Source organism: Boeremia exigua (assembly GCF_020726555.1).
Source record: "Boeremia exigua strain MPI-SDFR-AT-0100 chromosome Unknown C7974scaffold_1, whole genome shotgun sequence".
Taxonomy (NCBI): domain Eukaryota; kingdom Fungi; phylum Ascomycota; class Dothideomycetes; order Pleosporales; family Didymellaceae; genus Boeremia; species Boeremia exigua.
In genome coordinates this window covers 1,941,148-1,966,342 of record NW_025763518.1, presented here as the reverse complement: position 1 = coordinate 1,966,342, position 25,195 = coordinate 1,941,148, and the positions used below count along the sequence as shown (strand labels likewise).

Genomic DNA, 25,195 nt, shown 5'->3' with positions numbered 1-25,195 from the left:
GGTGAGTTCTGTAGTTCTTAAGTCCCTCCTATACACGCCAATCCCCATCCTCTGACCGTCAGACTGCCTTTCATAATTATAAGCTCTTGTCGTTGCGTAAGTTGCCTTTATTCTCAGCGCCTCACCCCCTGATATTATCCTAGATCACTACCACTTTCGCTCGCTTCGCAAATGTTGAGCAACCTTAGAGCCATGAAAAGCACTCATTCCACGCCTTCTGCACTCTCAACATCCTCACAAACCACGCCACTATCAATCTGGCTCTTCCTGTCCCATAGACCAATCTCTCTCTCATTATAGCAGGAAGATCTCTACTATCTCATCCCAACAAGACTCGTGTCTCTCCTGCGCAACATCAGATTCCCCACCACAAGACCCTCATCCCACTCATATAATTGTTGGCGATTTGTGTAGACCCCTACAACGATCCTTGCAAAAACATCAAGGAACAATGGATGACTGATCCCTGCTTACGGTCATCTCGATACTTACAGGGGACCAATTGCTCGGATCTTGTGTTACATATACACTCCTGATGGCGCTCCGATAGGCCACGATATACCTTGATGGTGCGACATTTAAAATTACATTTCACATAGGATCTTCGAGGAGTATCGTCGTGTTATCGAGTTGGTTGCATAATGCTACCACCGAGTCCTGAAGCGATTTGTGAAGACAAAGGAGCCCTGCACCCTCGAAGTCGAAGCCATTCAGGGAGAACTTCCGAGAACAGCAAAGCGCATTACTATTAAGAGAGAGAAACTGATACTTGTGTCACGGTCGTACAAGTACACTACAGAAGAGTTACTTGAAAATTTAAATTTCTGCTGACCTGGTACTTATAATGGAATGGTCGAACGATGACAGCTATTGTTCTATCTATCCACTCGAGAGAAGAGAGAAAAAACTTATAAACTCAACATCGTGAGGCATCCTGAAGCAGTAGTATGAGGACCTACAGGATTGTATTCTCTCACAAATATGTCGCTGGCAACTTTACACGTTGCGATCTAAAGTGTGGTCGCTCTTGTCAAGGCTAATAGATCCGCATAATGTTCCGCCACATTTGGGATCGGCTACCTAACCACAAGTTAGGTAGATGATGCGAAAGTAAGTAAGCTCTCGTAATTTGGTGTACCGAGGCCCGTCGCAGGATCCCAGCCAGCAACAGCGCTAAATCCTGCTCCAGAGATGACACCGCTGCATCCACCAATCTTGCCGCTCTTGATATCTGTGAACCCGGTACTCGCAGTACTGTACAGCCAGGGGTTGAGAAAGCCGAGGCCCTTCTTTCCAGCAGCAATTCGAGCACTATTCAGAAGCTGAAAGATGCCCGCCGTGGTCGGTGCAGAGCACGATGTACCTGACACGGACTGTGCGGAGCCAGAGGCCACGATGACAAAGTTTGTAGCTTGTGCCGAGATGTCTGGATAGGCGCGACCAGAAGAATTGAAGTAGTTTGTCACGGCGCTGTGGGTGGTGTCGCTTGTGAGCCACTTGTTGACGGTCGCATTCTGGTAGCTCGGACGTCCAAAGATCTCAGAGAATCCACCGCCACCAGACGACCACGCACTCTCGGGAGAGTTACCTGTAGTTCCGCCGACCGTTGTGACCCAGGGGCAACCTGCCGGAAATGCTGTTGTGAATGAGGTTTTGCCGTTCACCTTGCATGAGGTGCCCACTCCAGAGTCGCCCGAAGAGATGAGGATGGAAACACCGCGAGCTCCAAGCTGGGAGAACAGATTGCACACATTTGTTGCATACGAAAGCGGCACAGTAGCTTCGTCGTCGCCGTATGAAATGGAGAGCGTGTTGGGAAGCGAGGCTGCTGGAAGAGCTAGCAGGTAGTTCAAAAATTCGAGATATGGTTCATTGGTGTTGGAACCGCTGCCTAGCCACTGCCCTCGGCCAGCCGTGCTGTAGTAAGTCATTGGTACAGAACTTGCGATGCTACCCGCGTACTGAACATCCAGGTTGGCCTCAATGCCTGCTGGCGATGTCGGGCAAGTGCCACCATTGACCCCTGTGCACGTGAACGACCTTGCTTTGTTATTGAAGTAAGCATAGCTGGAGAGGAAGGTTGTGAAGTCTGCTTTGATAGCGTATTCCTCAAGGAACCCTGCCACACCAAGAAGTCCCACGCTCTCGTTCTTTGCGTTCGCAAAGTTGTACAGATTGGCAAGGCACGTAGGCGTGATACGGGTGCCGGTGCATCCAGTCACAGCCTGAGCTGCTTCAACGCGAAATTCTTCCTTTTCGATAGCATGGTGCTCAGAAACTGTCGATCGCAGCTGCTTGACGCCGAAGTATGTGGTAGGCTGAATCATGTCCAGGTGGCCGACCAGCGCCGAGGGAATGCTATACTCGAGTGTTCGAAGCACACGTGCGTTTGTCTCCTTGTTCACTTTCGAAGTAAGTCAGGTGAGTGCAAAATCGGGATGCAGCTATCTTACCGTAGGTGTGGTATGTAGTTTTCAAAAGGCTTTCAATGGCATCGATACTATCTTCGACAGTAAGATACTCGCCCGTCATGGTCATCTTGGCACCGGGTATCTGGCCCTGAAGCCACTCTTGCACGAGATTTACTGATTCCTCTTTGGGTGCAGTCATCGCTAGTATCTGTTTATGATCAAGATGGTTGCCGTACTGCGGGCTACCTGGTGTTGCAATCTGTGTTCGTTCAGCACACGAGATTGATCATGGCGACAAGTGATACGCTTACGTCCATGGCAAGTTGGTGAAATTTGTCCATGCCTTGGCTCACAAGGTGAATCTTGAGTGTCATGGTGGTGGCATTTCTGTCAAATGTGGCAGGTTCATCGAGAACCCATCCTGGTGGAGCGCCGTCAAGCTTTTCCAACACAACATTGCTAGTCGGCAGTGCATTGGAAACACACAGCAAAGCTGCGAAAGTGACAACTGTAGAGACGTGCATTTTGCAGCAAACGAGAAAGCTACTTAGAAAAGTACAAAGCTTGTCGCTTTCATTTATACACCTTGTTGCTGCAAATCGCACCACAGTCTCTTCCGATAGCTTGTATGAAAGTAGCGGCATGTGAGCATGATCGTTTTAGTACCTGCCTGATGTAGTTGATAAATCGCAAGGATCGCGCATTGTAGATTGCACTCGCGCCGAACGGAGAAGCCGAAAGAGGAAGCTTGCTAAGCTTTGCCAATGCATGAGCAAGCTTTTCAACGGCGATCAATCCGCCCACAACCTTACACGCGCTCGGAGTAGAATCCGCTTGTATGAATGAGGAGGGTTCTTTGTACACGCTGTTCTATGCCCTGGCTGATACAGTCTGGGTATTGGGTCTCGTAATCTGGTGCTGGCGGGGATGAGGCCGAGCGCTTAGTTAAGCCGAGGTCGAGAAAGCGACTGATTAAGACCTGCCGCACCATGGGAACGCAACGCAATATCGGATGTAGTCGTCATCTTTAATGATGTTGCGTAACTTTCTAAGAGTTGACTACAATCCACTACATACGCTGGCTGATGAACCTCCTCCTCCACACTGTAAGCCAACAATGACAATGGGTTATTGTGGAAAGCTAGAAGACTTGAGCAGCTGATCAGGTGCGAGAATGAGTGATCAATTTCATCCATCGTTGTATCTACTGAGTGGGTTGGTACTTATACCAAACTGATCGTGCGCGCTAACCCCTTTGTGTGCTGATCGTGCGTATTCGTCCGATTGGCTGGCGTCAACTGGTGAGATCCTTCACGTTGACCATGCCTTGATCCGCTCAATCAGTGAGCCAACTTATCCTCTCAACAGTTATCATATCAAACGAGGCGCTTTTGTTCGTGGTAGAGAACTCTGTGAACTTCGAAGTTGAGCTCGATGAATAGTTGTCTCTGCAGCTAATAAGGCAGCCGCTTAGCCGCTTCCTACGATCTGTTGAAGTTTCACGAGGCTGGGTGTAATGTAAGCGTTGACTGACCCATGAGCCCCTGTTCATTAATCTTTCGATGATAGTGCGGGTGAGCTGATGGTTGTCTATATCACTAGTCACAATTCATCCGGACGTGTTGAGGGTTGCAGGTACCTTTCTAGGAAACACCTGTGTATCAGACATTTAGTCACATCTCACCGCAACAAATTTAAAGCCGTTACTCGATACTGAAGATCCCGCATTGAAGATAGAATTGGCAGTAAATAGTACTTTTGTATTGAATAAGAAAAATCTACTTTTGTTTCCACAGACTGTTAGAGCATACCAGCAAGGAGAAGATCGAGATCGCTCTACTTTTCATCTAGGAGCCCAAACAATCTTTTGGCGCTGAGCATTGTTTCGCTCTACTCTCCGTCCGCACGAAACACGTCCCGATCAGCTCATACGTCCCATCCCTTCTTCAATACAACAGCAGAGGCACTCGAGATCGCTCTAGAGCAGCTAAGACAACAAGGGCGTGGCGAGTGCCGACATGCAATATCTCGTCTATGGCCCCTTCAATATTCCGGTATTCCCTCGCTTTCTGGATAGCAATGAACGGTGATAGTCGCGACAGGGGATGGAATTCGAGGTCGCACCGGGCATGTTGAGAAACATCGCTTGTTGGGTACAGTCCGAGCATCCAGCTGCAGGCTTCAGACTACTCCTTGTTCGTTAGCGTGTACCCCAGCCGCGGCACAATGAACTTGCACTTCTTCTCGCCCCAGACGTAGAGATTAAACTCGAGATGTCGTACTGATAGTGTTAAGAGTGTCACGAAGACGACGGACGCAGACTGGGCCGTGAAGCACAAGACACCAGGCGTTGATACGAAGAAGGGAAGACAGCTACAAAACAGAGCAGTCCCAAGATATAGTAAAGGATGAGAAACAATCGCATGTTCCTTACTAATGGGGTCAGCGATTACAATCCCAGTCGTGTTTTGCATACTTGAGACCTTGGAATCACGTAAGAAGAAATGAATCATTATATCAAATCCGCGTTGCAGAAAAAGATACACAGTGGGTCTTGGGCTTAATCATTTGTAAATTATAGCAAGAGGACAAACCTCAAATCAATACACATTGAAAGAACAAATATTAGATACAAGAAAGAAATGCGTAACAATACATGAAAGAGCGTAATAGACGGCAGCGTAGTATACATAAACGACAGAAAACAACTGTCAGTGCGATTCTGATTGCGCAATTCCTTAAACAAAAGCCCTGTCGAGATTGTTGATGAAGTTGGCGGGCTTGAAAGGCACATTTGCACTACCAAAATTCGTGTTTGCAAGCGCCCCCTGGGCCGCAGCAGGCATACGGTCCCAATCGCTAATCCAATAGCTCCTGCCAACAGTGTTTGTGAACTGGAGCTCATGGTTGGTCGGGAAGGTAGTAAAGTATTCGACCTTTACATTGTTGCCCTGGCGAATAGGGTTGTTGGTACGTTTGTACGAGCCGTGCCCGGAAGCAGCACCACCGAGGATACGGGGGTTATCGTTGGCAGGGTTGTCAATCCAGACGACGACGTTCTCCCAGTCATGACGGTGGCCACCAGCAACGTTGCCTGCGATAGGCTGGTCTTTAGGGAAGTACCAGGCGTACATGATACCGAACTTGCCTCTGTGCCATGCAGCACGGGCGTAGATCTGGCCTTTGTTGCCGTCGCGGCAGCCGGCGCTGACGTTGCCAGTGTCTTGGAGTCCTCCACTGAAGCTAGAGTTAGTCCATCTCGATGTTTGTTCTGCTTTCTGTTCTTACCTAGTGTTTCCAGCATCATCGACAGCAGTGTACGGCTGGCAGCCATGGGCAATATGGAGCAGAGGAGTGAACATCTGGATTGCACGACCAATCCTTCCACCTTGCAAGCGAGTGGAAATGGGATTGAGAGAATCGTGGTTCACCACAGCGCGAGTCTCAAGGTCTCCAGGGGTAGGAGCGGCGAAGACGCTGGTAGCCAAAGCTACAGAGGACAGGATAGTAGTGAAGCGCATCTTGAAGACAAAGATAGATGATAGAGGAAATCTCAGTGAGGGTGTTTTGAGGATCTGAAAGATGCTGTGCTGGATACCTATGTCAGGGCTGCGACATGTCTTATATATTTTGGAACACCAGCGATTGAACGACGTCGTTCCTCAGTCTTGGCTCAATGAGGTTATACGAGTCGGGACGATTGCGCGGTGGTACTGGTGCTGGTAGCAGTGGAGAGCTATATTGAATCGAAATGTCGCCGTACGAGCTTTACACAATGCAGGGATCCTAGCATAACTCACTGTTGGGTGCAACCTAGTGCTTAAACAAAGAACCACGGATTCGCTTTCGCATATCGAGCAGTCACCGGTAATGCGGAACACGACTACAGGTCTCGTACACTCCGCTGCTCTAATTAATGAGGGAGTGAAGAACTCGTGCTGAGCCTCAAGATGGTTTATTGTTGTTCATGCGCGCAGACTTGCACTAAGCCGAACTGACGGAATTTCTCGATGATGTTCGGGACCTAGCATGGATGGCAAGTTTACCGATCACAACCACAGCGCGATGTATGTTAAGTAGAGCCGAAGTCAGTCTTGGCGATAATGTGCTCAGCCACGCCTAGCCTACCGTGAAGAGCCTCAAGAAAAACACAGTGTGCTAAGCCCGCACGGTTACTACGCTTGTAAGCAGCAGATCTAGCCTTCCATGCCCAACCTGCGGCGAGCATCGTAGGCCTTTATGCTCGCAGACCCGATGGCAAGAGGTTTTTTGTCATCGCGACTTAAGTGCAGGGTTGTGAAAGAGGCCAAGAGCTAGAAGACAGATGACTTAATCTTAGAGACTTATGGTGTAGATACTGGTGCGGTTTTCTTGTGCGCCTTTAGTAGGAAGTGGCGTCCAGAAGAGCCGTCGACTTCTCCAGTGTCTTTTCCCCAGCAAGAAAGACTGTCGCAATTAATTTATGCAAGGAGTATGTGTCAGTCGGCGTTCTTGGATTGACTTGAGCATGTTAACTAGCGCGACATCCTTCTCTAGATGAGGAAGTTGCTCTCCAGTTAGACCGTCTCCATACCGAGGATCTCAAAAACTTAGGTAATTGTGTAAGGTCTCGTCAGCTATCTCCAGGTTGGCCAACTTCGTCTTCGGCTAACAGCATAGGAAGCAAGCGCTCTGCGTACGTCATATGCTCTAATTGCTGGAAGCTGGTCTCTCCTGACATCTTCGCGACGGCCCGGTACTCTGCGATACTCACAAGTGTCGCTGCGACCTCATCTGGGCCGCACGCTGCGCTACGGATTGTACGCAGCCCAGCGTGGTCCCACGTATTCGCACGTCAGAACATCAAACGTAGCCAACACAACTACTACTGCAACCTGCTATCCGAAGCGTTGCCTACCGCAGCACGCATTGGCATCCCATACGCATCATCCGGATTATCACCGACACAGTGGTGGCACCAGAAATGATTGCCCGGGTCATGCGCCTTCTTCACAGCAAGCAACTGCTCGTACGACTTCTGGTCCCAGTACCTCGCCGTCCAGTTGTGCATCACATACGAGCTCTCCGAGAAATAGCTGTTCGGCCCTAGCCGATACAGCGTGTCGTTGGCCTGCTGCGTTGTCAGGGTACGCGCATTCCACAGCATGAGAGCCGAGCGGAAGCCCGGCGAAATGGCCGTGTCACCGGGCTGCGGGCTGCCCAGATTACCCGTCAGCGACGTGTAGAGGTAGTGGAATCCGCAGCGGCGGCCCGTGGAATCTGGCGACGTCGGGTCGGGGTTCTTCAGCGAGGCGACGCATATATCCAGAACGTTCATCATGGTCGAGGCGAACTGTGTTTGCATGGCCTGGCGCGAGACGAAGACCGAGTTCTGAGAGCCCGTGGCTGCGTCCGACGGAGGGTGCGGCTCTGGCAGCGGGTTCGCAGCGGCGAGGCCAAACTTGTCGGGCGGCATGGAGAGGAGGTACTCATAGGCCGACTTGAAGTTGGTCTCCTGCACGCTCTCGGTTTGCAGCACGTCCTTGAGGCCGTCGCGGACCAAAACATACTCTTGCTCTGTCTGCGCACCAGCATAAAAGTACTCAAAGCTGAACTGCCACGTGACACTGCAGAGATCACCCGGCTTGTACAGGGTGGTGTTGATGAAGAAGCCGGGCTGTGTGCTGACTTTTTGGTTGAGCTTCAGCTGCCACGCGCTGAAGCGAGTCCACATGCCGCGCAGCCACTCGTAGCCAAACTTCTGCGAGTCCGGGCAGAAAGTGCCGTTCTGCACCATAGCGACGCGGCTAAGGCCGCCGTCAGGCACAGTGTGGGCGCGGATCGTCATGGAGAGGACCACGCCCCAGACACTGCCGCCGCCGCCGCGTATGGCCCAGAAGAGCTGCGGGTCCTGGCGGCGACTGGCAACCTTTTTGTGGACAACGGGCTGGCCGTAGGCGTCGCGGCCGACCTGCAGCACTTCCAGCTCCAGCAGGTTGTCGACGCCAAGGCCCATGGACGGTGCGAAGGGCCCGTGACCGCCGCCGAGATGGAAGCCCGCCATGCCAACGGTGGAGCACCAGCCTGAGGAAATCACGCGGGCGTGCTCCGCCGAGAAGGCGTGCATCTCGGCAAAGATGGCGCCGGCGCCGAAGCGGAAGGCGCCAGCGGGCGCCAGAGCCGGGTCCTCGTCCCACGTGGGCGTAAAAGTCTTGTCCTTGAGCAGGATGGTCCGGATCAGGATGCCGCCCGTCGGGCACGAGTTGCGACTGAGGTACTCGTGGCCGGTGCCGGCTGTGGCGATGCACAGGCGGTGGTTTGCGGCAAAGCTGAGGGCGGCGGCGACATGGCGCTCATTGAGAGGGAACACAACAATGAAGGGGTTCCAATCGCGGTACTCGTTCTGGTGCAGCGCCGCCTTGCACATGTCCGATACTGTGTTCCACACGGCTGGACCACCGGCCTGGGGGAAGCACGGGCGCTGCATCTCACGCACATCTTCGTAGTAGTAGAGCGCTGCGAGGCCGTTGGGGCTGCTGCCTAGGCCGTAGAAGGACTGATTGTTGATGGCGCCCACTGGTACCGGCGCGGGCTGCGGCTGCGGGTAGCTGCTCCACTGCACGCCGAGCCGGGGCACCGTTGGGTCCAGCGCCTCCTCCAGCTGACGGATGGCCTCGGTGGTGGGCCAGCAGCTGGCGTCCTGGGGCGAGCACCAGGGCTGGCTGTCTTCGAATGTCGCGTTCGTATAGCGAGGCGGTGGTGTCTGCGCTTCATCGGCCGGGTCACACGTGCCGGCGCCGCAGAAGTCGTTGTCGGCGTCGCATGAGTAACGGCAGTGGGCGCTACACGGGTTGCACCGGCCCATGGCCCATTGCGTGCTGTGCAGCGTGTTGTTAGGGCTCGACGCCTCGCAGTCAAGCACAGCATACGAGTACACGGGCTGGTACTGGAATTCGAAGCGACAGGTGGCGACGGTGCCGTTGGTGCCAGCCAGGAGCACCACGCTGGCATCGCCGTCCTTGTGCGACACAGCGTAGCGCTGCACGCCGCGGTCGGGGTAGTTTGGCCACTGCAGCGCCGCCTGGCCATCGGCAGTGAAGTTCCACTGCGCGAGACCCTCTTGGTGGCCGCTGGATACCTGCAGAGAGCGCCACGAACCCAGCAGCGCCATGCTCTCAGGCGCCGACGCATTGCCGGGGGCCACATCCGGAGACACGGCACGGCCCGCTGCCGCAGCCTTGCCGCGGAACATGAGAAAGTTACCGCATCCGGGCGTGTCCATGGCGGCGTAGAAGCTCGCCGGCGCGGGCTGCCCGCTGTGATTGCACGCCAGGAAGCCTGCCTCGAGCCCGCCGACATCCGGCAGACGCTGCACCAGGCAGTCCTCCACGTGCGGCTTGTCGCCGCCGCACCGCAGTGTCAGCTGGCCAAGGCCGGTCTGTTCGTAGGCGCATGTCTGGGGATACGGGCTGTCGGTGGTCACAGTCTGCACGTTGTCGGTGAAGTTCTGCATGAACTCGAACTTGCCCGACCCATCCTGCTCGGCGCCAAACGAGCGCCACGTACCCTCCCAGGGGGACGTGTTGCTGCTGTTCATGAAGGCCGGCATAGTAAAATCCAGCAGATTGACGTCACTGCTACTCCCACTGTTCTCCACGAGCGGCGCGTTACCGGCGTCCAGCGGCACAGTACTGACCAGTTGCGCGGGCACACACGTGTCCCAGTGGTTACCGCACGCAAAGCACTGGTCAACGCAATCGCCTGACATGCGCGGCACGCTCGCCACGCTGGTCTCGGTCCAGCTAACAGTTGCCAGATACGCGCATTGCACGCAGCGGGTGCTAATGAGAGGCTGCAGATTCTGCAGCTGCCTGCGCAGCACCTGGTTTGCGTTGAACTCATTGGCCATGACAAACGCCGTGCGGAAGTAGGCCTCCTGCGGCAGCCGGAACGCTGCACCATCTTGACCAGGGATCACCGCACAGGTGCCATGCTTCATCCACTCAGACAGAATGAAACATTGCACTGTGTTGTTGTACTGTGGGTCTGTCGGCCAAAAGTAGCTCAGCAGGCCATCAAATGTATCGAGGATCGCCTCGTCAAATTCCTCGCCATTCTGGCAGCCGTATGGCTGGTTCTTCGCCCCGCTGCCGTTCTCCGATCCAGGCCACAGGCCGTGCAGCGTCATCTGGGCCGAGTCCGGGGCAAAGTCGTTTTTCTGCATCGCCAGTGTGTAGGCGTCAACGGGCAGCAGCCCGGCCGGCTCGCCCCACGCATTGCACAACGAGAAAGCCGGCGGTTTCTGCTGCAGCTCGCCGCCTCGGCTGCGGGCGGTGCAGTCGTATTTCCACTTGAGGTTGCATGTTTCGGTGTGGAAGTTGAAATCGTTGGAGCGACGCTGCGGGCTTGGGTTTGCGGAGCAGTTGTCGGACCAGCCGGGGCACGAGGCCGCTACTCGGCCAATGAGGGCCAGCACCAGTGCGAGTTGGGCAGGCCTTGTCATATCCGCTTGACGATGCACTGCTGTAGTGATTATTGCAAGTGGAAGCTTCAGAGTAAGGAACTTTGACTCTATTATATGTTCATGTGCTCCAGAATCCACGAACCTGCTTGGTGCTTACTCCATCGCAGCCTCTATTCTACTCAGCTGATATCATCTTTGTCAACGGTGCAACGAGCGGATAACGGTACCTGAGCGGCATCCAGCTGCGGCTGAGCCCGCAATAACTGCAAACGGCCTTTCGCTGTTCTGGCCGGTCCGAGATCCCCACAAGCACCTTCTAGCTGTTGCGGGGAAGTTCGCAAGCAGCTTCTAGCTTTTGCGGGGAACTTCCAAAACCATTGCACGCGGCAACTTCAATCGAGCTGATGTTTAGTAGCAAGTTAAGACAAAGCTTTCCGCCCTTTCAACCTACTCCTCGGCTCCTGCAGCCCCTGACTGATGCCTACTCTCTCCCACTTCTACATTATACGGCTCCGTGTATAATTCTGCTTCAACCATGAACACCGAAAGCCTTGCAGACTACCAGACTATCCCAGGGAAAACGATCCCCAGCTTCCACTGCCGCGTTGGTAGAGACTACAATGATCGTCAGCCTTTGCCGGCAAACACGTACGGGTACCCTGTGCCTGGCGTACAGGGACCTACCTCTACCTCGGTCATGGCCCTTGACTACTTTGTGAGGTATGAAGCAATAAAGCTTTGAGTTTGCAATATCTGTTTCAACTCTGACCTTGATCTTATCTAGTGACGAGACATGGGCAAACATACTGGCCCATGGAGACTTTGATTACATTGTTGTCGGCTCCGGCTTTACAGCTCTAGCATTCATTCAAAAGGCCCTTGAACTCGATCCATACGCGAAGATTCTTTGCTTGGAACGTGGAGGTGAGTGCATGCTTTGACGTTCTCTGGTGGGACACTGTCCCATCAATCACCTTCAGTGCATTATCATAGACTGATTCTTGAATCTGCTACAGGTTTCTGGCTTCCTTCGCACTTCCAGAACCTACCAATTCCGTTCAAAATGGTGCTAGGAGGGCCGTCTGAGACATTCCCCTGGACACTCTCACGCAAAACCTTCGAAACAAAGGAGCTTGGGTACTGCCACGGCTCTTGCCCCTTTTTCGGTGGCCGATCCACATTTTGGTCCGCCTGGAGCCCACGGCCAAGTCTAGACCTTTTACGTGACTTTCCCGAGGCTATGAAAAAGACTGCTGCACAAGAAGATTTTTGGAAGCAGGCCAAGGAGCTGTTGAATGTCACATCCGCAGACAAAATCGATGACGGCATCTTCGGAAGCCTACAGACTGCCATTGATACCATTCTCAAGGACTCGCTCGGCAAAATTCCCACTGCAGACTACGTTGAGTCAGCTCCACTCGCTGTCGGACGACGTAATCCAACCTCCAGTTTGCGATTCAGCAAGTTCTCCACCCCTGGGCCTCTTCTTAGCATCTTGGAACAACAGAGGCAACTGGCAAAGGCCGACAATGGAGCGCCCTTAGAGATTATGACTGACTGCGCCGTGAAAAACATGATCAAAGGTGACGACGATGATTTTGTCCGCGTTATTGAAACCAGCAAGGGTACTTTGTCATGGACTGGCAACAAGACTAAGATCATCCTCTGCGCAGGAGCCATTCCTAACGCCACAATGTTGTTGAACTCTTTCGAGAGCTGCCGTGACACTGTCGGCAAGAGACTGACTGGTCACTACGACACACACATCTCAGCGAGATGCCCGGTCAAGAACATCAAGGGCTGGAAGAAAGAGACCACGCTCAAGATCGCTGCCGCATACCTGGCCGGCAAGGATCCCAAAACTGGCCTCCAGTACCACGTCTCGGTCACGGCGCTGAACAGCCCCAACCCGATAGATGACGCTGAGGACGCGGCTCGCGAATGTCCAGATTATGCTGCTGCTGCGACCTTAGATCAACTCACGGGCTCAGAGGACTACGTTGTGTTTGGTATGAAGCCTTCCTTTCTCACCGAGAACACAAGCTGACCAGGAACTATTTAGTCTGCTCGGCTCTTGGGGAGTTCAACGAGAAGAACACCAAGAACCATGTCACTCTAAACAAAGGTAATGATCCAACTTGCAACGTCACCCTGCAATACACCTTGAGCGACGAAGATGATACCGCTTGGGACGTCATGGATCAGGCAACTTACGACACGATCAAAGAAATGGCAGGCGGCGATGAACACGCGTTGGACATCGACTGGTGGGACGAGAAGAAACATGGCTGGACAAAGACAAAACCAGCAGTCGATACCATTCGGATCCCTGGTGTTGTCCACGAGTCAAGCACTTGTTTCATGGGCCCCAAGGAGATTGGTGGTTCAGTGGATGAGCTGTATCGTCCCCACGGCATCGAAAATGTTTATGTTACTGGAGCTGCCCTTTTCCCTACTGCGGGTAGTTGGAATCCCACGATGACTATGTGTGGATATGCTCAGGACTTGGCTAGGAAGCTGCATGGTATGGATCCTCAAGAGAATGAGCCATAAGAATAACTATGTTCTTGGTGATATGATGTAAGTTGCCCTTGGGGGAAGCTTTTCTCTACCCCCTGTTAGAATAGGTACAAGTAAACGTATAGCTTTGCTCAATTTAGTCATAGGCATGCACATATACATTTGTATATAGCGTGAATAGAAAATAGCTAAAGCTACCTATACACCACTGCCTCGTATGAACCATCCTAGGTGGGATAAGCATATCTACAAACAATAATGGAGGCCCGCGTAGTTGCTACAAGAGGCAGACCGAACTTGATTAATGGATTTAGCTTGGTGCTGCAGGCCAAGCTTGTACTTGTGGGCACTGGCGCTTCGCTCGGGTATCGTACCTCATCTACGATCTAGTACTTGGCAAGGAACTCTTAGTTTGGGAATCACAGACCAATTCCATGCCCCGCTGTATTGTAATGCCGAGCGGGCTCCATGTTGGCGATCGTGATGTGCAGGTCCGTCCCGCACGGGACGCCTCATTCAACATGACCTGATGATCGACAATCGTACGATACTGATTTGGGTTTCCTCCCAGCACGTGGTGTACACTAAGAGCGTGTATTTCATACCATTAATAATGATGGATTCTAGATGTATACGAGTCTGCTCAGTGTACACATCGATGCTCTTCTTATGACTGCTACAGCTGCATTTTAGATCTGTACTCGAATCTGACTGAACTCCACTACCTCGATCGCCGAAGATCCCCATGACCTTTCATTACCTCCCATACGTGAAATCAACCGACTCTTCGACAGTGACTTTCGGTAGTACCGCCCTATCATTGCTTGGAAACTTCACGTAACCTTTGCCCTTCACGAACGTTGCCAGTGGCTCACTCTGTCCCTCTTGCTCTGCCAGCTCCAGGAAATATTTTGCATGAGCGGGCCCAGAAGGATGCCCTGCCTTTCCCTCGGGTGTGCGCTCATCGACATAGTAGAATCGGTAGCCCTTAGAAGCGAAGCTAGGAGTCGCAGCTAGCGTTTGGATCATATACCAAGTGGCAGACTTCCCAATACCAAGCATAAGAAAGATGGGTAGGATCTAAGAACGTAAGATTATCGCGATATTTGGAAATAGATGCACAAAACTTACCAGGGTATTTCCATTATTACCGGTATAGATGAAGGTCTTTTTTGCGTCCTTGGGGAGCTTACTAAACCCGGCCACTGCGGCTTGCGCAGCAGCATATGCGCTTGTGGTGTTGATTGCAAGGTCATTCTGGAACTCTTTAAGCGGCGCCGAGACTGGGTTCTCAGGATCAGGCCCCCTGGACCAGGAGTAAGCTGTTTCAATATGAGCATCTGACAGTAGGAATAAGAAGCCCTGCACGCTGAAAGCCGCTTCTTGAACATGTATAGAATTAAGACTTACGGTTGTAGACCACAACGTTAGGTACTCCCAACTCCTGATGAACCCTCTCGAAGATTGGCCCAATCACGCTTGGATCGCTGAAGTCCGCAGTCAGACACAAATCTGCCTGAGCTTCGATATCGGCTCGAATCGTGCGAGCCACGGCAGCGATCTTGTATCCTTTAGTTTTGAACAGTGATAGTGTAGCCGCTCCAATGTTCGGTCCTGCACCGAGAAAAAGAAGTGTCTTTTGTGCCATGGTAACGATGGTGAATGTTGCGCGCAGCTTCGGTGATCCGGAGCTTTCAAAATTGGTTATGGATGAGGATGGGGGGACAGCGTACCTAAGTACTTATAATGAACATGGCTGAGAGGCATACTCTCTGGTCTGCATGCTTCAACATTCGTAATCAGGTTCGGAATTTCGAGATGGTTCCGATGATACGATCCATCCGTTCTTGGCGAATGGTGCTGCTATAAAGGGAATAGCTTGTTCTTCAGTATCCCTTGGCGAATGGAGAGGCCTCTTACGGTTAGACTGGCAGTTTAGTCGCACCAGTCGCCGTGCTCTCTAATACAGTGAGTTATCGGTGTTGCAGCGGTAAGTGCCTTGGGGTTAACGGAATCAAGCGATGCGAGCGGTAGTGCCAGATAGCTAGGTAAAGCCGTGGAACCGCTAGTGACCAACCAAGAAGTACCTATAAGATAGCCAAAGCAATGTCCGCGTACACGATGCGGCCGTGCTGTCACCACTTGCTAGAGACATATCAACACCCACCGTCAAATGGAGAAGATCTGGTCAGGCCGCTGCACCCATGCCGGTAACGCGGCTAACCAGGAACCGGCGGCAACCCAGACAACGACCAGGAGAAGACCAGTGCCGCAAGCACTTTTAGCCAGTCGAGCCAGGAAGTCCTATTGCCACGAGTGATTGCAAATCAAACACCACACCGAACAGATCATCAAGTAATAACACTATTTGTTTGCTGACATACAATTTACCTCTAAGAAGCGTAATGACTGTACCAGGCTCGCTGTAGTTCTTGACGTTAGAACGAGTTACTCAGGATCTCAACAGAACACAATGATATCTGTAGCATGGTACCTGGCTATACCTACACTCTTGGTGGTTGTATCCCAAGAGCGGCCAACTGGACGGCGATTTGCTGACAGCGCCATATCTGAGCTCGGTACTGGTCTGGTTTGCTTTTGAAGACGTCAATGGCTGTCGTAAAGGTGAAGAAGGTCGACCCCGGACCGTATAATTTCGTCTCTGGTTGCAGACTGTACGTCATGCTGTCACAGATCATTTCTGCTAAATCTGCGACTGACATATCCGTAAGGTGCTCGACCTTCTCTGTATTTTCTCCTCTTTGAGCGACAAGTGCAGCCCCAAGCACATCAAGGTGTGTTTTGACGATTATCATAAAAGCCCAGAAATGCGTTAGGCTGTTCGCAACCAAGAGATTTGGGAACCAGAGATCCCTTGCATCCGATGGCGCGCACATCCTCTGATCGCTCCTTGTCCAGAATAACGCTGACTGAGCTTGTGACCGTTGAGTCAACTCCCAATCTTGGAGGCTCTGCATCGTGATCCTGAAGTCTTGCCAGAGTTGATCGATCACGACCAAGTCAGCCCTTTCTGGAGGTAATCTTATAGCGTCAAATCTTTGTAGTAAGCCTGGGATGTTACCAGCTCGACTGAGCAGCTGCTGCATCATTGTTTGAGTCTGCCAACAGAACGGCTTAGTTATCCAATCTTCTCGACCAAGGAATGTTATTTGTCGATTTAGAATCGAGCTGATCAGCTAAACAGACACCACAACAAATGATTAGCGAGGCAAGGATGGAAAGTGGACGACAGCCTACCAGTAACGGTCTGAAACCAACAAAGAGTGTGCGCAAAATACCATGGCTGAAGGCATCCGGTCCCACACTTTCCACCCAGTCTCCTACTCCCTTCAGGTGTGTCTTCCAGCCAGAACTGGTATTCGGAAGCATAATCTTTGCAGCCATTGTTATAAATACACAGTGATAAGCCGCTCAGAGAGATATACTTACATCGCTCACTGCCAAACACATAATCGCCACACAGTGTTGAATCCGGAAAACACCGTCAGCTTTCTCAAGAGCTTTACTCATTCGGCTCAGCGACGTGCAATACGTCTCAAATGCATGCCTATTGTACACTTTGTCTGTCGGGACGATGCACTGGACAGACGTCGCTAAGGCTTTAATTGCGGAGAAGAGGAAGGCGTCGGTTTCCCTAGTATTTAGAAGAGACGGAAGTGCTTCGACCCATGCCCCACATATCTGATTGTGAGACGGGTTAGACTCTGCGGGATCGCAATTGCTAGCAGGGACGTAATATTGCAAAATGCAATGAACGTCATATCCAAGCCCCTGCTGATCCTGTGATTCGTGTGGCACAGCTCCCAGGCGTAAATCCAGGTAGTGGCCTTGGAAGAGTTGATACATACTGTCGAAATCGGCGGACACTTTCTGTGGATGTTTGAAGGTGGTTTTGCGCCGGTCTCTTAATGTTACCTGCTTGCTTGTTTCGGAAGAGCTTATCACGAAAAGGAATTCCTGCTGGTAGCCGGTACACGAAACTTTCCGGAGAGTACATTGAGAACATGCAGGTACTTTTCCATCGCACTATGATGAGCGGCTATTGTTAGCATATCGTGTGTTTAGAAGTGAACTTCACACTAAAGTCACTCACAGCCAGTTTTCGAGACCTACACTCCTGACACACGTTTTTCCGTTTAGCTCTCATGGATCAACTTCTACACTCGCAAGTCCGTAAATTCGTTAAGACAAAATTAAGCCGTTGTGCTTGTAAAAAAGCGAATTGGTGCTCACCCTGACTAAATCTGTCTGAGAACTAACCTTTTAAAGGGCGTTGATTCGCCAAGGCGCTAAAGCCATTTTCGGCCGGAATAGTGGGGTAAAGGACAACGCCCCAACGTCAGCGGCCGAATTCCGGACCCATGCACGTGTCCGAACACAGGATTAGAACGGCTGTTCGTTCAGTTGAGTCTTCCCTGGCTTCACACAAACCGAGCAGTCTGCCTAGCATGTCGTTAGAAACACAATTGGGTGCTGGGATCGCAGGATATCGAGAAGAGTAGGCAAGTACTTGTGTTCTTACATCATTATTGCTCGGCTTATCTCTCGGCCCTTGCATGACGCGATTAGTAACATAGTTTGCGCTTTACTGCAGTGTCAGGAGATCAACTCGAGGCCCACTATGAAAGTAGCATCCTATGCGTTGTCAACAGCGAAGAAGACGAAAGGTAAGTATAAGGCATTGTTTCAAACATACTCGTTTCTCGTCCATCTAAGGACCCCATTGTCCAAGACTGGGGCAATATCGGACAGGAGGTTAGTCCCCGTCGCTCTGTGAGCGCGTGTTCTGCAAGATATGATACAAAGTGACAGTCAAGAGTGAGATGCAAGGTCACTTGGCCTCGGAGCATCTGGTGAAAGCATCCTTGGATGTGACTCAACGGTCTGTGCCCTCGCCATGAGTATGACTATCCTCGTAATCAGCACCATCTGCATCAGCAGAGTCTCGTCTCCACCTCTTCCAAGCCGCGATTCCCCAGCACACAGTGCTGCTAATGGCCCAGACACTTCCAAGGACGATAGGCACGCCGTATCCCAACATTGCTGCGCTCGTGAGAGTCGCGAAGACGGAGCCAGCTGCGACGCTTCCAATACCAGCTTGAATACCTGCTGCGATGCTACCTATTCATGTGTCAGCTATGCGCGACTAGAGGTGAATGTTCAAGTCCATACCTGCAGCGATACCACCAGCCGTGAATCCAGCAAGTCCTAAGAAAGCAGGTGTGCATGCTACAAGAAGAATAGGAATGATTAGGGCAGCGGCCTCCCATGGATGTAGCTTGATCCACTCCATCGCCGCTTTGATGACTACAGCATTGCCCTGATTCTTAAGCACTTCAACTGCTGTACCCAACGCATCCTCAGCTTGTGTTCTAGCAGCACGAATCGCAATCGTGAAGTGAATGACGGCGACATCAATAGTACTGGGAAGCGCCGAAGTATTGGGTATTGCATCAATTGCGGACAAACTCCTGAGCGAACCCCGGAGGTGACGATTGCGTAATTCGAAAGGATACGAAGCGTTCGAATCGGACACATTAGCGTTGGATCCAAGCCCGTCTTCCATGTTAGATTTGCCTGTGAATCTGGAACTGGAGCTTCGCTACGACCGCGGAGCTATATATACTGTCGTTTGGTTATCTCTTGCTACAGCGCTACTGTTGATGAATCCCGTGAATACACTTTCTATACGTATATTCGTGCTTAGTTGTTGCGAACAAACTGATTGTGTTGTTGTATAATTTGCAGAAGCTATGGAGAAGAATATTGCGTCCAATTGCCACGCCTTGGCGGTGGTACATGATGCGGGGCTCGTGTTACCTTACGCGTAATAGTTTCTCTTCTCACTGACATTATGGCAGATGTGACGGAAGACGGGAGTCTAAAGGACATTGAGAAGTTCAAGTTGTAACTCATCAGTCCCAAGGCTGTGATGTTATAAGTACGACTACGGGAAAGAAGTAATCGCAGACGAGACTGTTGACGGATGGCGCAAAAAGGTTTGGAAGATCGTATTCCTTGATTGGAGGTTACTGGCGATCTAGTCGTTATAATTGGGCGACTCATGTCGGCTCTTATCAAGTATGTTCGGAGGTTGCCGCCTGCGCATGAACGGAGGAGCCCGCATGCGCTCAGCTCGAAGTGTATCCGACTTGATACTTAAACAGCCTTATATGGGGTCTGGAGTTAGTATCTACCTCAGTTTCAATTCTTCATTTTCTGTAGCTCGTTATTTAATCATGAGTTCGTTAGCGACCAACCCATCATACCTCGTATCGACACTTCTCTCCACAGTCGAGGAACGTATCATTCCTCTCACATCACAGGGCGTGTGCTCTGGTTCGAAAGTCTTCGGTGCCGCCATCCTGTCGAACACCAATCTTGCTCCGCTCACTGTCGCTACCAATCATGAATCTCTGTCTCCTCTTCTACACGGCGAGATCAACTGCATTCAGCAGTTTTTCACAGTCGATTTCCCTGATGCAAAGACTCGACCAAATCCACGCGAGGATTGTGTTTTCTTTGCCACACATGAGCCATGTAGCTTATGTCTGAGTGGTATCGCATGGTCTGGCTTCAAAGAAGTGTACTATCTGTTCACCTACGAAGATAGCAGGGACTTATTCAGTATACCACACGATATCGACATTCTGGAACAGGTCTTTCGAGTACGCGTTGATGGCGAGGACGACGAGGCGCTGGACAGACGCCCATTGTATAACCGAGATAACAAGTTCTTTCGTGCAAGGGCTCTGGCAGATATAATCGCTGGTATTAGTGACATCACAGAGAGGGAACAACTTACCAAAAGACTAGATGAGGTCAAGGCGCAATACAAAGGGCTTAGTCAGACGTATCAAAGCGGCAGGCAAGAAGGAACAGAGACTGCAAGTGTTTGGCAATAAGAGTTTGGAAATCAGTCTCGACCAACAGAAATCCACTTTGCAATTGCTGGAAATCTGAATTATCTCCCGTAAAGTCCTCCGCAGTGAGTGGTTGTAACAGAAAACTCAAAAATCTCGTAAAAACACCCGAGAGGCTGAGCGGCACTTGTCGTTCCTCGAAGGAAGAGGTAAAAAGGTCATTTTAGCATTCATCTGGGACATTATCGTCACGACAACTATCGCAACTACAACGTCGAGGGTCATACCCATTGACTTGATACTACGCAACCATGGACATCACCAAGACTTCAACTAGTATACTTCTCGCCCATAATCAAGGATTTCTGCTGTATTAAGCGAGCAAAGGCGCAACATAACCTCTATGCAGCCTGGACTTCCAAGTCTCGAGGCACCAAGGAAAACCAGGGCCTAGATACTGAGCAACACTATGGGCATAATGGAGGGAGATAATCGATGCGTGAAGTCTTGAAGCATACCCTGCTAGCTTGGAGGACAGGATATGAGTTTGATATAGAGGTACTTTGTTGGGTCATGGCTTGACTGCGAATGCACAATCCTGCGCAAGATTTAATATCCACGACTTGATGTTCAAGCATTGTCAACGTTGATTGAACTAAGCTGTGGAACTGTGAGCATTTGTAGGCAGACATGAACTGTGAAGCTGCATCCGTTACAAGTAGCTCGATCCTGATCTTCGTACCCTAATGAGATACTTACTGATAAAGAGCTTCTCTATGGAAACTCTTCATGTAACTACGTGTGTAATGTTAGCTTGAATCTCATACGCGATACGGAGTAGCATGCAGACATGTAGCGAACGTACGTACACTTATCAGGACCCCTAAACTGTCAGCGACGGAACGATTCTTTTCAGAGCGTCTACTGGTGTTGATGGGCGCTATCAGTACTTTCAACCCTTAAAGATGCTCTTTATTCGTGCGATCCGTGTTGTGAGTGGGTAATGTCTGTGGGTCGGATTGTGTAAGTGATGTAAATTTATCGTCAACTCAAGCCGGTGCATACTCTCTTGCATCCAGCCACGGCTCTATAGATTGACATCAGATTCCACTGGAGGCGGTTTTCGAGCGTTTCTGTTCCTTGCGTGTCTACATTGACATGCAGGATGGCGCATAAGGCAAAATTCCTTCTCGGATCTTAAGTCGCAGTCAATGTTTTTCCAGCCATTCATATACACGGTCTGCAATCTCAATGTTGTTCTTTTCCATGAAGAACATATGTCCGTTACCGTGTATACCTTCCTTCCCTAAATCTGCATACTCGACGTCTATACCGACTTGCTGCAAGTACTTGACCGTGCAATAATCGTAAGGTGCATGAAACGATGCCTCTCCGGTGACGACAAGCTCTGGAATCTTCGCTAGATTGGTCAACAGTTTTGCTGGAGACTTTTGCATGATACACTCGTTGTGGTCTGCATCGATTGCGGGCTCGATCACCGTTTCAATATCTTCAGCATGGCTGCCCGCACTAGGCTCGTATCCAATCGATAAGTCGGTCAAGCCGAACGCAAACGCTGGCTCGTTCCCAAATGGCGGACGAAGAGTGAACGGTGGTCCAGACGGTTCGAGTTGTATGATGCCCTTTACCAGATCTGAGCGCATGTCTCCAACTCTCCAACCTGCTCAATCGTCAATTAGATCTGGACGACCTGCGGTTTTAAGATTCACCCACCGTACGCGCCTGCTTGAGAGTGACTGATAATGTAACATTCTCCTACGAGGTCGACTAGATTCGAATAAGCGTGCGCGTTTTGTTCCTCGCCAATGAAGCGGTCAGTCTGAAACTGAAGTTGACTTCTGTAGAAGTTATCAAAGAACAAATCGCCTACACGACCAGTTCCAGGCCATTGTGTGTGAAGCTTAGCTTGCGGCCATTTGTCACCGTTGCTCGCTACGTCGGTGAAGATATCGGAGACAACGTCAGGGGACCCGATTGTTCCAAGGGTTCCCTGGCCGGGATACCAGAATGAACGACCTCGTGCTGGTTGGTCTGACAGATACACTGTATGGCCCTTGGCGACGAAGTAAGATGCCCATCCCGGTCTCCCATCAGGAGTGTCAAGGAAGTTGGTGCCGCTCTGGGCTGCGCCTGCAATAAAAATGATAGGCAAGGGTGGGTCAACGGGACCTGGTATTGGAGAGAGCTTCTCCACGTAGATCTGTTCTATCAGAACCAATGACGTCAAATTGGTAGTACTATCCTACGTGTCTGTTAAAGCGTATCAGCTAGCAAACAATGAACCTACTGTAACATTCGTGTATCGGCCGCCGACATATAGTATCTCACGCTTCGGAACGACGGCTTCCAGACGCGATCTGTTGGTCTGCGTATTACACCCGAGCAGAGTGACTCCAGCCAAGAATGAGAAACAGCGGATGTTCAGCATTGTGAAGGACCTTTGCAGCCAAAAGGAGGGCTCAGCAAGACTGGAGGTTTTGTCTAATTTGCGAATTAAAGTTTAGATCGAACACAGCTGTGTGAATAAAACGTGTTTGGTCTTTGTGGTTGGCAGAGTTGTGTTCGGGGCGATGAGGCACGCCTGGTGCGGGGCAGCCACTCTGCACTTCGGAGTGGGGCCGCTGCTATACCTAGGTATGCAGCATGCCATGCCTGCAGCATTTCGCCTGCATGGTATTTCCCAAATCTAGATAGTCCGAGACTCTCAATACCACTGAGAGAATTTTCGCCGTATGGACTTGCGCAACCACCTTCGGGACTAAAGCTGCCCATTACCTAACCTAGACATTGATATTCAAGTTGGTTCAACTAGAATAATAACAAGATTCGTATGGCGTACCTCTCTACCTCTGTCGCTTGCTTGAACCAGAGGCCTCTGCCGACCACTCAGCAGCTACTCTGCTTAACCTTTTCTTTCTCCCACTCGGCGATACAGGCTACGACGATAAGCTCGCCAGTAAGGGGTAGTCAGTCAAAGAATGCATGCTGGTGCCCGCAATCCCACCTTCCATTGGGGAGTTCCGGCGATTACGATCATCAACGGAAGTCTGACTGCTATGCTTGCAAGACCGTAGACATACAGAAGGTAGGCAACCCACGTATTGATTGTAAAAGCCGTGCTCGCTTTCTGGCCTGAAGAACGACCCGCTCGGCAGTTACTAGCTCCGGCACTCGTCAACACGGCCCATGCATGACGTGCCGTGCGATCTGTGGATCTGGCCTCACGGAAGGATTTGGTCTTGGATACCTTGGCATCGGGGAGATCTCCACATCATCGGTGTATCGTTCCACTTCTCTCCACGTACTCGGGACATCATAGCGCGGCATTGCACCTCTATTGAAACAACCTCAAGATGCAGACTTCTAAGTTGGCTGCAGACTTTCACTTCGACATCCGCCGATCACAGATTTTGTGTTTCCTGGTAGATCGTGTGCATATTCGTGGAAGCCATGTTCCCAAATAGCTGCGATAGTCCGATCCATTGTTCTAGTTCAGAAAGCTTATTGGTGAAAGCCGAAGAAGTGATGCAACAATCTATCCACGATCGAGGGATGACATCCTGTTGCTCATCCTCTTTCAGTGCAACAAGCGCAATGTACACGATTAAGTCTCTCATCAGGGATTCAATAAAATAAGCTCCGCCCTATGCTTACTCTGCATCATCGTAGCGAACCTTGACCCACTGGGCCTTCGTCACTGTCTGCGACGTGTCAGACTCTGACTTGATTGTCGCACTATCATCAGCGTTTATGATGAAGGTAAGAACATGCCCATCATCACCTGCTCGTAAGATGGTTTGCTTGAAGGCCTCGTTCGACCACTCATTAAGCATAGACTTGCTGATCACACTGGTTGCAACTTGTGCGGCTTGCGCCTCAGGAAGTGGATCCGGACTGGGTCCTCTGACGAGGTCTATAGTCTTCCCAATCAAGGCTAAGGCAATCCTATTGAGAGAATCTCTTAACAACATTGCGGAGGTGTTTCGTGTTGTTGTACCAAATTTTCTCTCCCCAGATCGTAGAGTGGACTCTTCTTCGTGGAGAGATGTAAGAAGCCAAAAGTTGCGGCCCGTGACGAATATTCCTGTCTTATACACAGCTTCCAAGGATTCCCTGGTGAGCTCGCCCTGTTGAATGTCTGGCCAGTCGTTTTGACTCTTGAAGGTTTCACTGCCCACATATCTGTGGGCTATGCTCGCGCCGATGATAAAGATGGGTGTGTTGTTTTGGATCTAACAAGGGCAGTACCCTTTGTTGCGCCGATGGCAAAGGATAGGAGGTATATTGTAAGAAGAAACTGGCTTAAGATTGAGGAGCGCATCTCACTGGTGCAGACGTAGACAGATCTGATAATGGAGAGGAGGTACTTGGCTTGACGATGTTACCGAAGCTTGAAGTGTACCGAAAAGAAGTAACACGTCATTGCGGTATACATACTGGAGCCGCTATATGGGGCTGATGCGCCAAGTTGGCCCGCAATGTTTTCTCGGGCACCTCCACACGACGAAGCTGGTTCAGTAGAGTACGATCTGTAAATTAATTTTGACTAGATTGGTTCGAAGATACCTTCTCTTTGTCCAGATATTGTAACACTCTTCGATGGCTTGAAGGATGTAACAAATTCCCTATGCGCTGTTGCTCAATGTTACGTAGTGCGAAGTGATCGTAATGCTAGACCTGGTGGGTCAGTCATACCTAACTGCGTTCATTAGATAATGTGATTTACCTCCTCACGTCTCTGTTACTACTAACTCACGAAAGGGCACACTCAATGTGTCACAATAATTGAAACTATAATCGTTGGGTGGTCGTGATGTTGGCGCACAGAAAGGCCTAAAGCAACACAGAACTACTGGTTCCACGTCCCTGGATACATTAATGAATCTCGATATCATAGATTCTGCAAGTCTGTACTT

The 25,195-nt window shown here is 50.9% G+C and overlaps 9 protein-coding genes across 9 annotated transcripts; 2 read left to right on the top strand and 7 right to left on the bottom strand.

Annotated features, from left to right (window-relative positions):
- Positions 1-803: 803 nt before the first annotated feature.
- C7974DRAFT_383079 (peptidase S8/S53 domain-containing protein) lies at positions 804-2,991 on the bottom strand. Its single transcript, XM_046140731.1, has 3 exons — positions 2,723-2,991; positions 2,454-2,670; positions 804-2,404 (listed from the first exon to the last, which is right to left on the bottom strand). The coding sequence occupies exons 1-3, from the start codon at positions 2,933-2,935 to the stop codon at positions 1,092-1,094; spliced, it is 1,743 nt and encodes a 580-aa protein (XP_046002936.1). The 5' UTR covers positions 2,936-2,991; the 3' UTR covers positions 804-1,091.
- A 2,158-nt stretch (positions 2,992-5,149) lies between these two features.
- C7974DRAFT_371328 (necrosis inducing protein-domain-containing protein) lies at positions 5,150-5,932 on the bottom strand (the record flags this gene model as incomplete). The annotated part of the gene is made up of 2 exons (XM_046140011.1): positions 5,150-5,648; positions 5,700-5,932. The coding sequence occupies 2 exons, from the start codon at positions 5,930-5,932 to the stop codon at positions 5,150-5,152; spliced, it is 732 nt and encodes a 243-aa protein (XP_046002935.1).
- Positions 5,933-6,957: 1,025 nt separating this feature from the next.
- C7974DRAFT_16170 (uncharacterized protein) lies at positions 6,958-11,161 on the bottom strand. Its single transcript, XM_046135957.1, has one exon. The coding sequence runs from the start codon at positions 10,891-10,893 to the stop codon at positions 7,276-7,278; it is 3,618 nt and encodes a 1,205-aa protein (XP_046002934.1). The 5' UTR covers positions 10,894-11,161; the 3' UTR covers positions 6,958-7,275.
- Positions 11,162-11,237: 76 nt separating this feature from the next.
- On the top strand, positions 11,238-13,575 carry C7974DRAFT_383076 (FAD/NAD(P)-binding domain-containing protein). The gene is made up of 4 exons (XM_046140730.1): positions 11,238-11,574; positions 11,639-11,778; positions 11,871-12,863; positions 12,917-13,575. The coding sequence occupies exons 1-4, from the start codon at positions 11,390-11,392 to the stop codon at positions 13,405-13,407; spliced, it is 1,809 nt and encodes a 602-aa protein (XP_046002933.1). The 5' UTR covers positions 11,238-11,389; the 3' UTR covers positions 13,408-13,575.
- Positions 13,576-13,980: 405 nt separating this feature from the next.
- C7974DRAFT_467856 (uncharacterized protein) lies at positions 13,981-15,022 on the bottom strand (the record flags this gene model as incomplete). The annotated part of the gene is made up of 3 exons (XM_046146373.1): positions 13,981-14,454; positions 14,506-14,696; positions 14,785-15,022. The coding sequence occupies 3 exons, from the start codon at positions 15,020-15,022 to the stop codon at positions 14,131-14,133; spliced, it is 753 nt and encodes a 250-aa protein (XP_046002932.1). The 3' UTR covers positions 13,981-14,130.
- A 586-nt stretch (positions 15,023-15,608) lies between these two features.
- C7974DRAFT_16112 (uncharacterized protein) lies at positions 15,609-17,487 on the bottom strand. Its single transcript, XM_046135950.1, has 3 exons — positions 16,825-17,487; positions 16,633-16,767; positions 15,609-16,493 (listed from the first exon to the last, which is right to left on the bottom strand). Exons 1-3 carry the CDS (start codon positions 17,239-17,241, stop codon positions 15,879-15,881), a joined length of 1,167 nt encoding a protein of 388 aa, XP_046002931.1. The 5' UTR covers positions 17,242-17,487; the 3' UTR covers positions 15,609-15,878.
- A 461-nt stretch (positions 17,488-17,948) lies between these two features.
- On the bottom strand, positions 17,949-19,405 carry C7974DRAFT_16129 (uncharacterized protein). Its single transcript, XM_046135953.1, has 4 exons — positions 19,216-19,405; positions 18,568-19,020; positions 18,092-18,516; positions 17,949-18,030 (listed from the first exon to the last, which is right to left on the bottom strand). Exons 2-3 carry the CDS (start codon positions 18,959-18,961, stop codon positions 18,272-18,274), a joined length of 639 nt encoding a protein of 212 aa, XP_046002930.1. The 5' UTR covers positions 18,962-19,020; positions 19,216-19,405; the 3' UTR covers positions 17,949-18,030; positions 18,092-18,271.
- Positions 19,406-19,634: 229 nt separating this feature from the next.
- Positions 19,635-20,300, top strand: C7974DRAFT_298888 (cytidine/deoxycytidylate deaminase family protein; the record flags this gene model as incomplete). Its single annotated transcript, XM_046137716.1, has 1 exon — positions 19,635-20,300. One exon carries the CDS (start codon positions 19,635-19,637, stop codon positions 20,298-20,300), a length of 666 nt encoding a protein of 221 aa, XP_046002929.1.
- Positions 20,301-21,245: 945 nt separating this feature from the next.
- Positions 21,246-22,841, bottom strand: C7974DRAFT_16034 (Alpha/Beta hydrolase protein). Its single transcript, XM_046135940.1, has 3 exons — positions 22,567-22,841; positions 21,993-22,521; positions 21,246-21,939 (listed from the first exon to the last, which is right to left on the bottom strand). The coding sequence occupies exons 1-3, from the start codon at positions 22,705-22,707 to the stop codon at positions 21,467-21,469; spliced, it is 1,143 nt and encodes a 380-aa protein (XP_046002928.1). The 5' UTR covers positions 22,708-22,841; the 3' UTR covers positions 21,246-21,466.
- Positions 22,842-25,195: the final 2,354 nt, after the last annotated feature.

Coding starts and splice junctions, on each gene's coding strand:
- C7974DRAFT_16112 (XM_046135950.1), bottom strand. CDS start 17,241: ATGTATCAACTCTTCCAAGGCCACTACCTGGATTTACGCCTGGGAGCT. Junction 16,768..16,824: donor TGTGTTTGGCAGTGAGCGAT/GTAAGTATATCT, acceptor ATGGCTGCAAAG/ATTATGCTTCCGAATACCAG. Junction 16,494..16,632: donor TTGGTTTCAGACCGTTACTG/GTAGGCTGTCGT, acceptor TTCTGTTGGCAG/ACTCAAACAATGATGCAGCA.
- C7974DRAFT_383079 (XM_046140731.1), bottom strand. CDS start 2,935: ATGCACGTCTCTACAGTTGTCACTTTCGCAGCTTTGCTGTGTGTTTCC. Junction 2,671..2,722: donor TTCACCAACTTGCCATGGAC/GTAAGCGTATCA, acceptor GAACGAACACAG/ATTGCAACACCAGGTAGCCC. Junction 2,405..2,453: donor AACTACATACCACACCTACG/GTAAGATAGCTG, acceptor TTACTTCGAAAG/TGAACAAGGAGACAAACGCA.
- C7974DRAFT_16129 (XM_046135953.1), bottom strand. CDS start 18,961: ATGGAAGACGGGCTTGGATCCAACGCTAATGTGTCCGATTCGAACGCT. Junction 18,517..18,567: donor GGCTGGTGGTATCGCTGCAG/GTATGGACTTGA, acceptor ACACATGAATAG/GTAGCATCGCAGCAGGTATT.
- C7974DRAFT_383076 (XM_046140730.1), top strand. CDS start 11,390: ATGAACACCGAAAGCCTTGCAGACTACCAGACTATCCCAGGGAAAACG. Junction 11,779..11,870: donor TCTTTGCTTGGAACGTGGAG/GTGAGTGCATGC, acceptor AATCTGCTACAG/GTTTCTGGCTTCCTTCGCAC. Junction 12,864..12,916: donor AGAGGACTACGTTGTGTTTG/GTATGAAGCCTT, acceptor GGAACTATTTAG/TCTGCTCGGCTCTTGGGGAG.
- C7974DRAFT_16034 (XM_046135940.1), bottom strand. CDS start 22,707: ATGCTGAACATCCGCTGTTTCTCATTCTTGGCTGGAGTCACTCTGCTC. Junction 22,522..22,566: donor GCCGATACACGAATGTTACA/GTAGGTTCATTG, acceptor ACAGACACGTAG/GATAGTACTACCAATTTGAC. Junction 21,940..21,992: donor CTCTCAAGCAGGCGCGTACG/GTGGGTGAATCT, acceptor ACGATTGAGCAG/GTTGGAGAGTTGGAGACATG.
- C7974DRAFT_16170 (XM_046135957.1), bottom strand. CDS start 10,893: ATGACAAGGCCTGCCCAACTCGCACTGGTGCTGGCCCTCATTGGCCGA.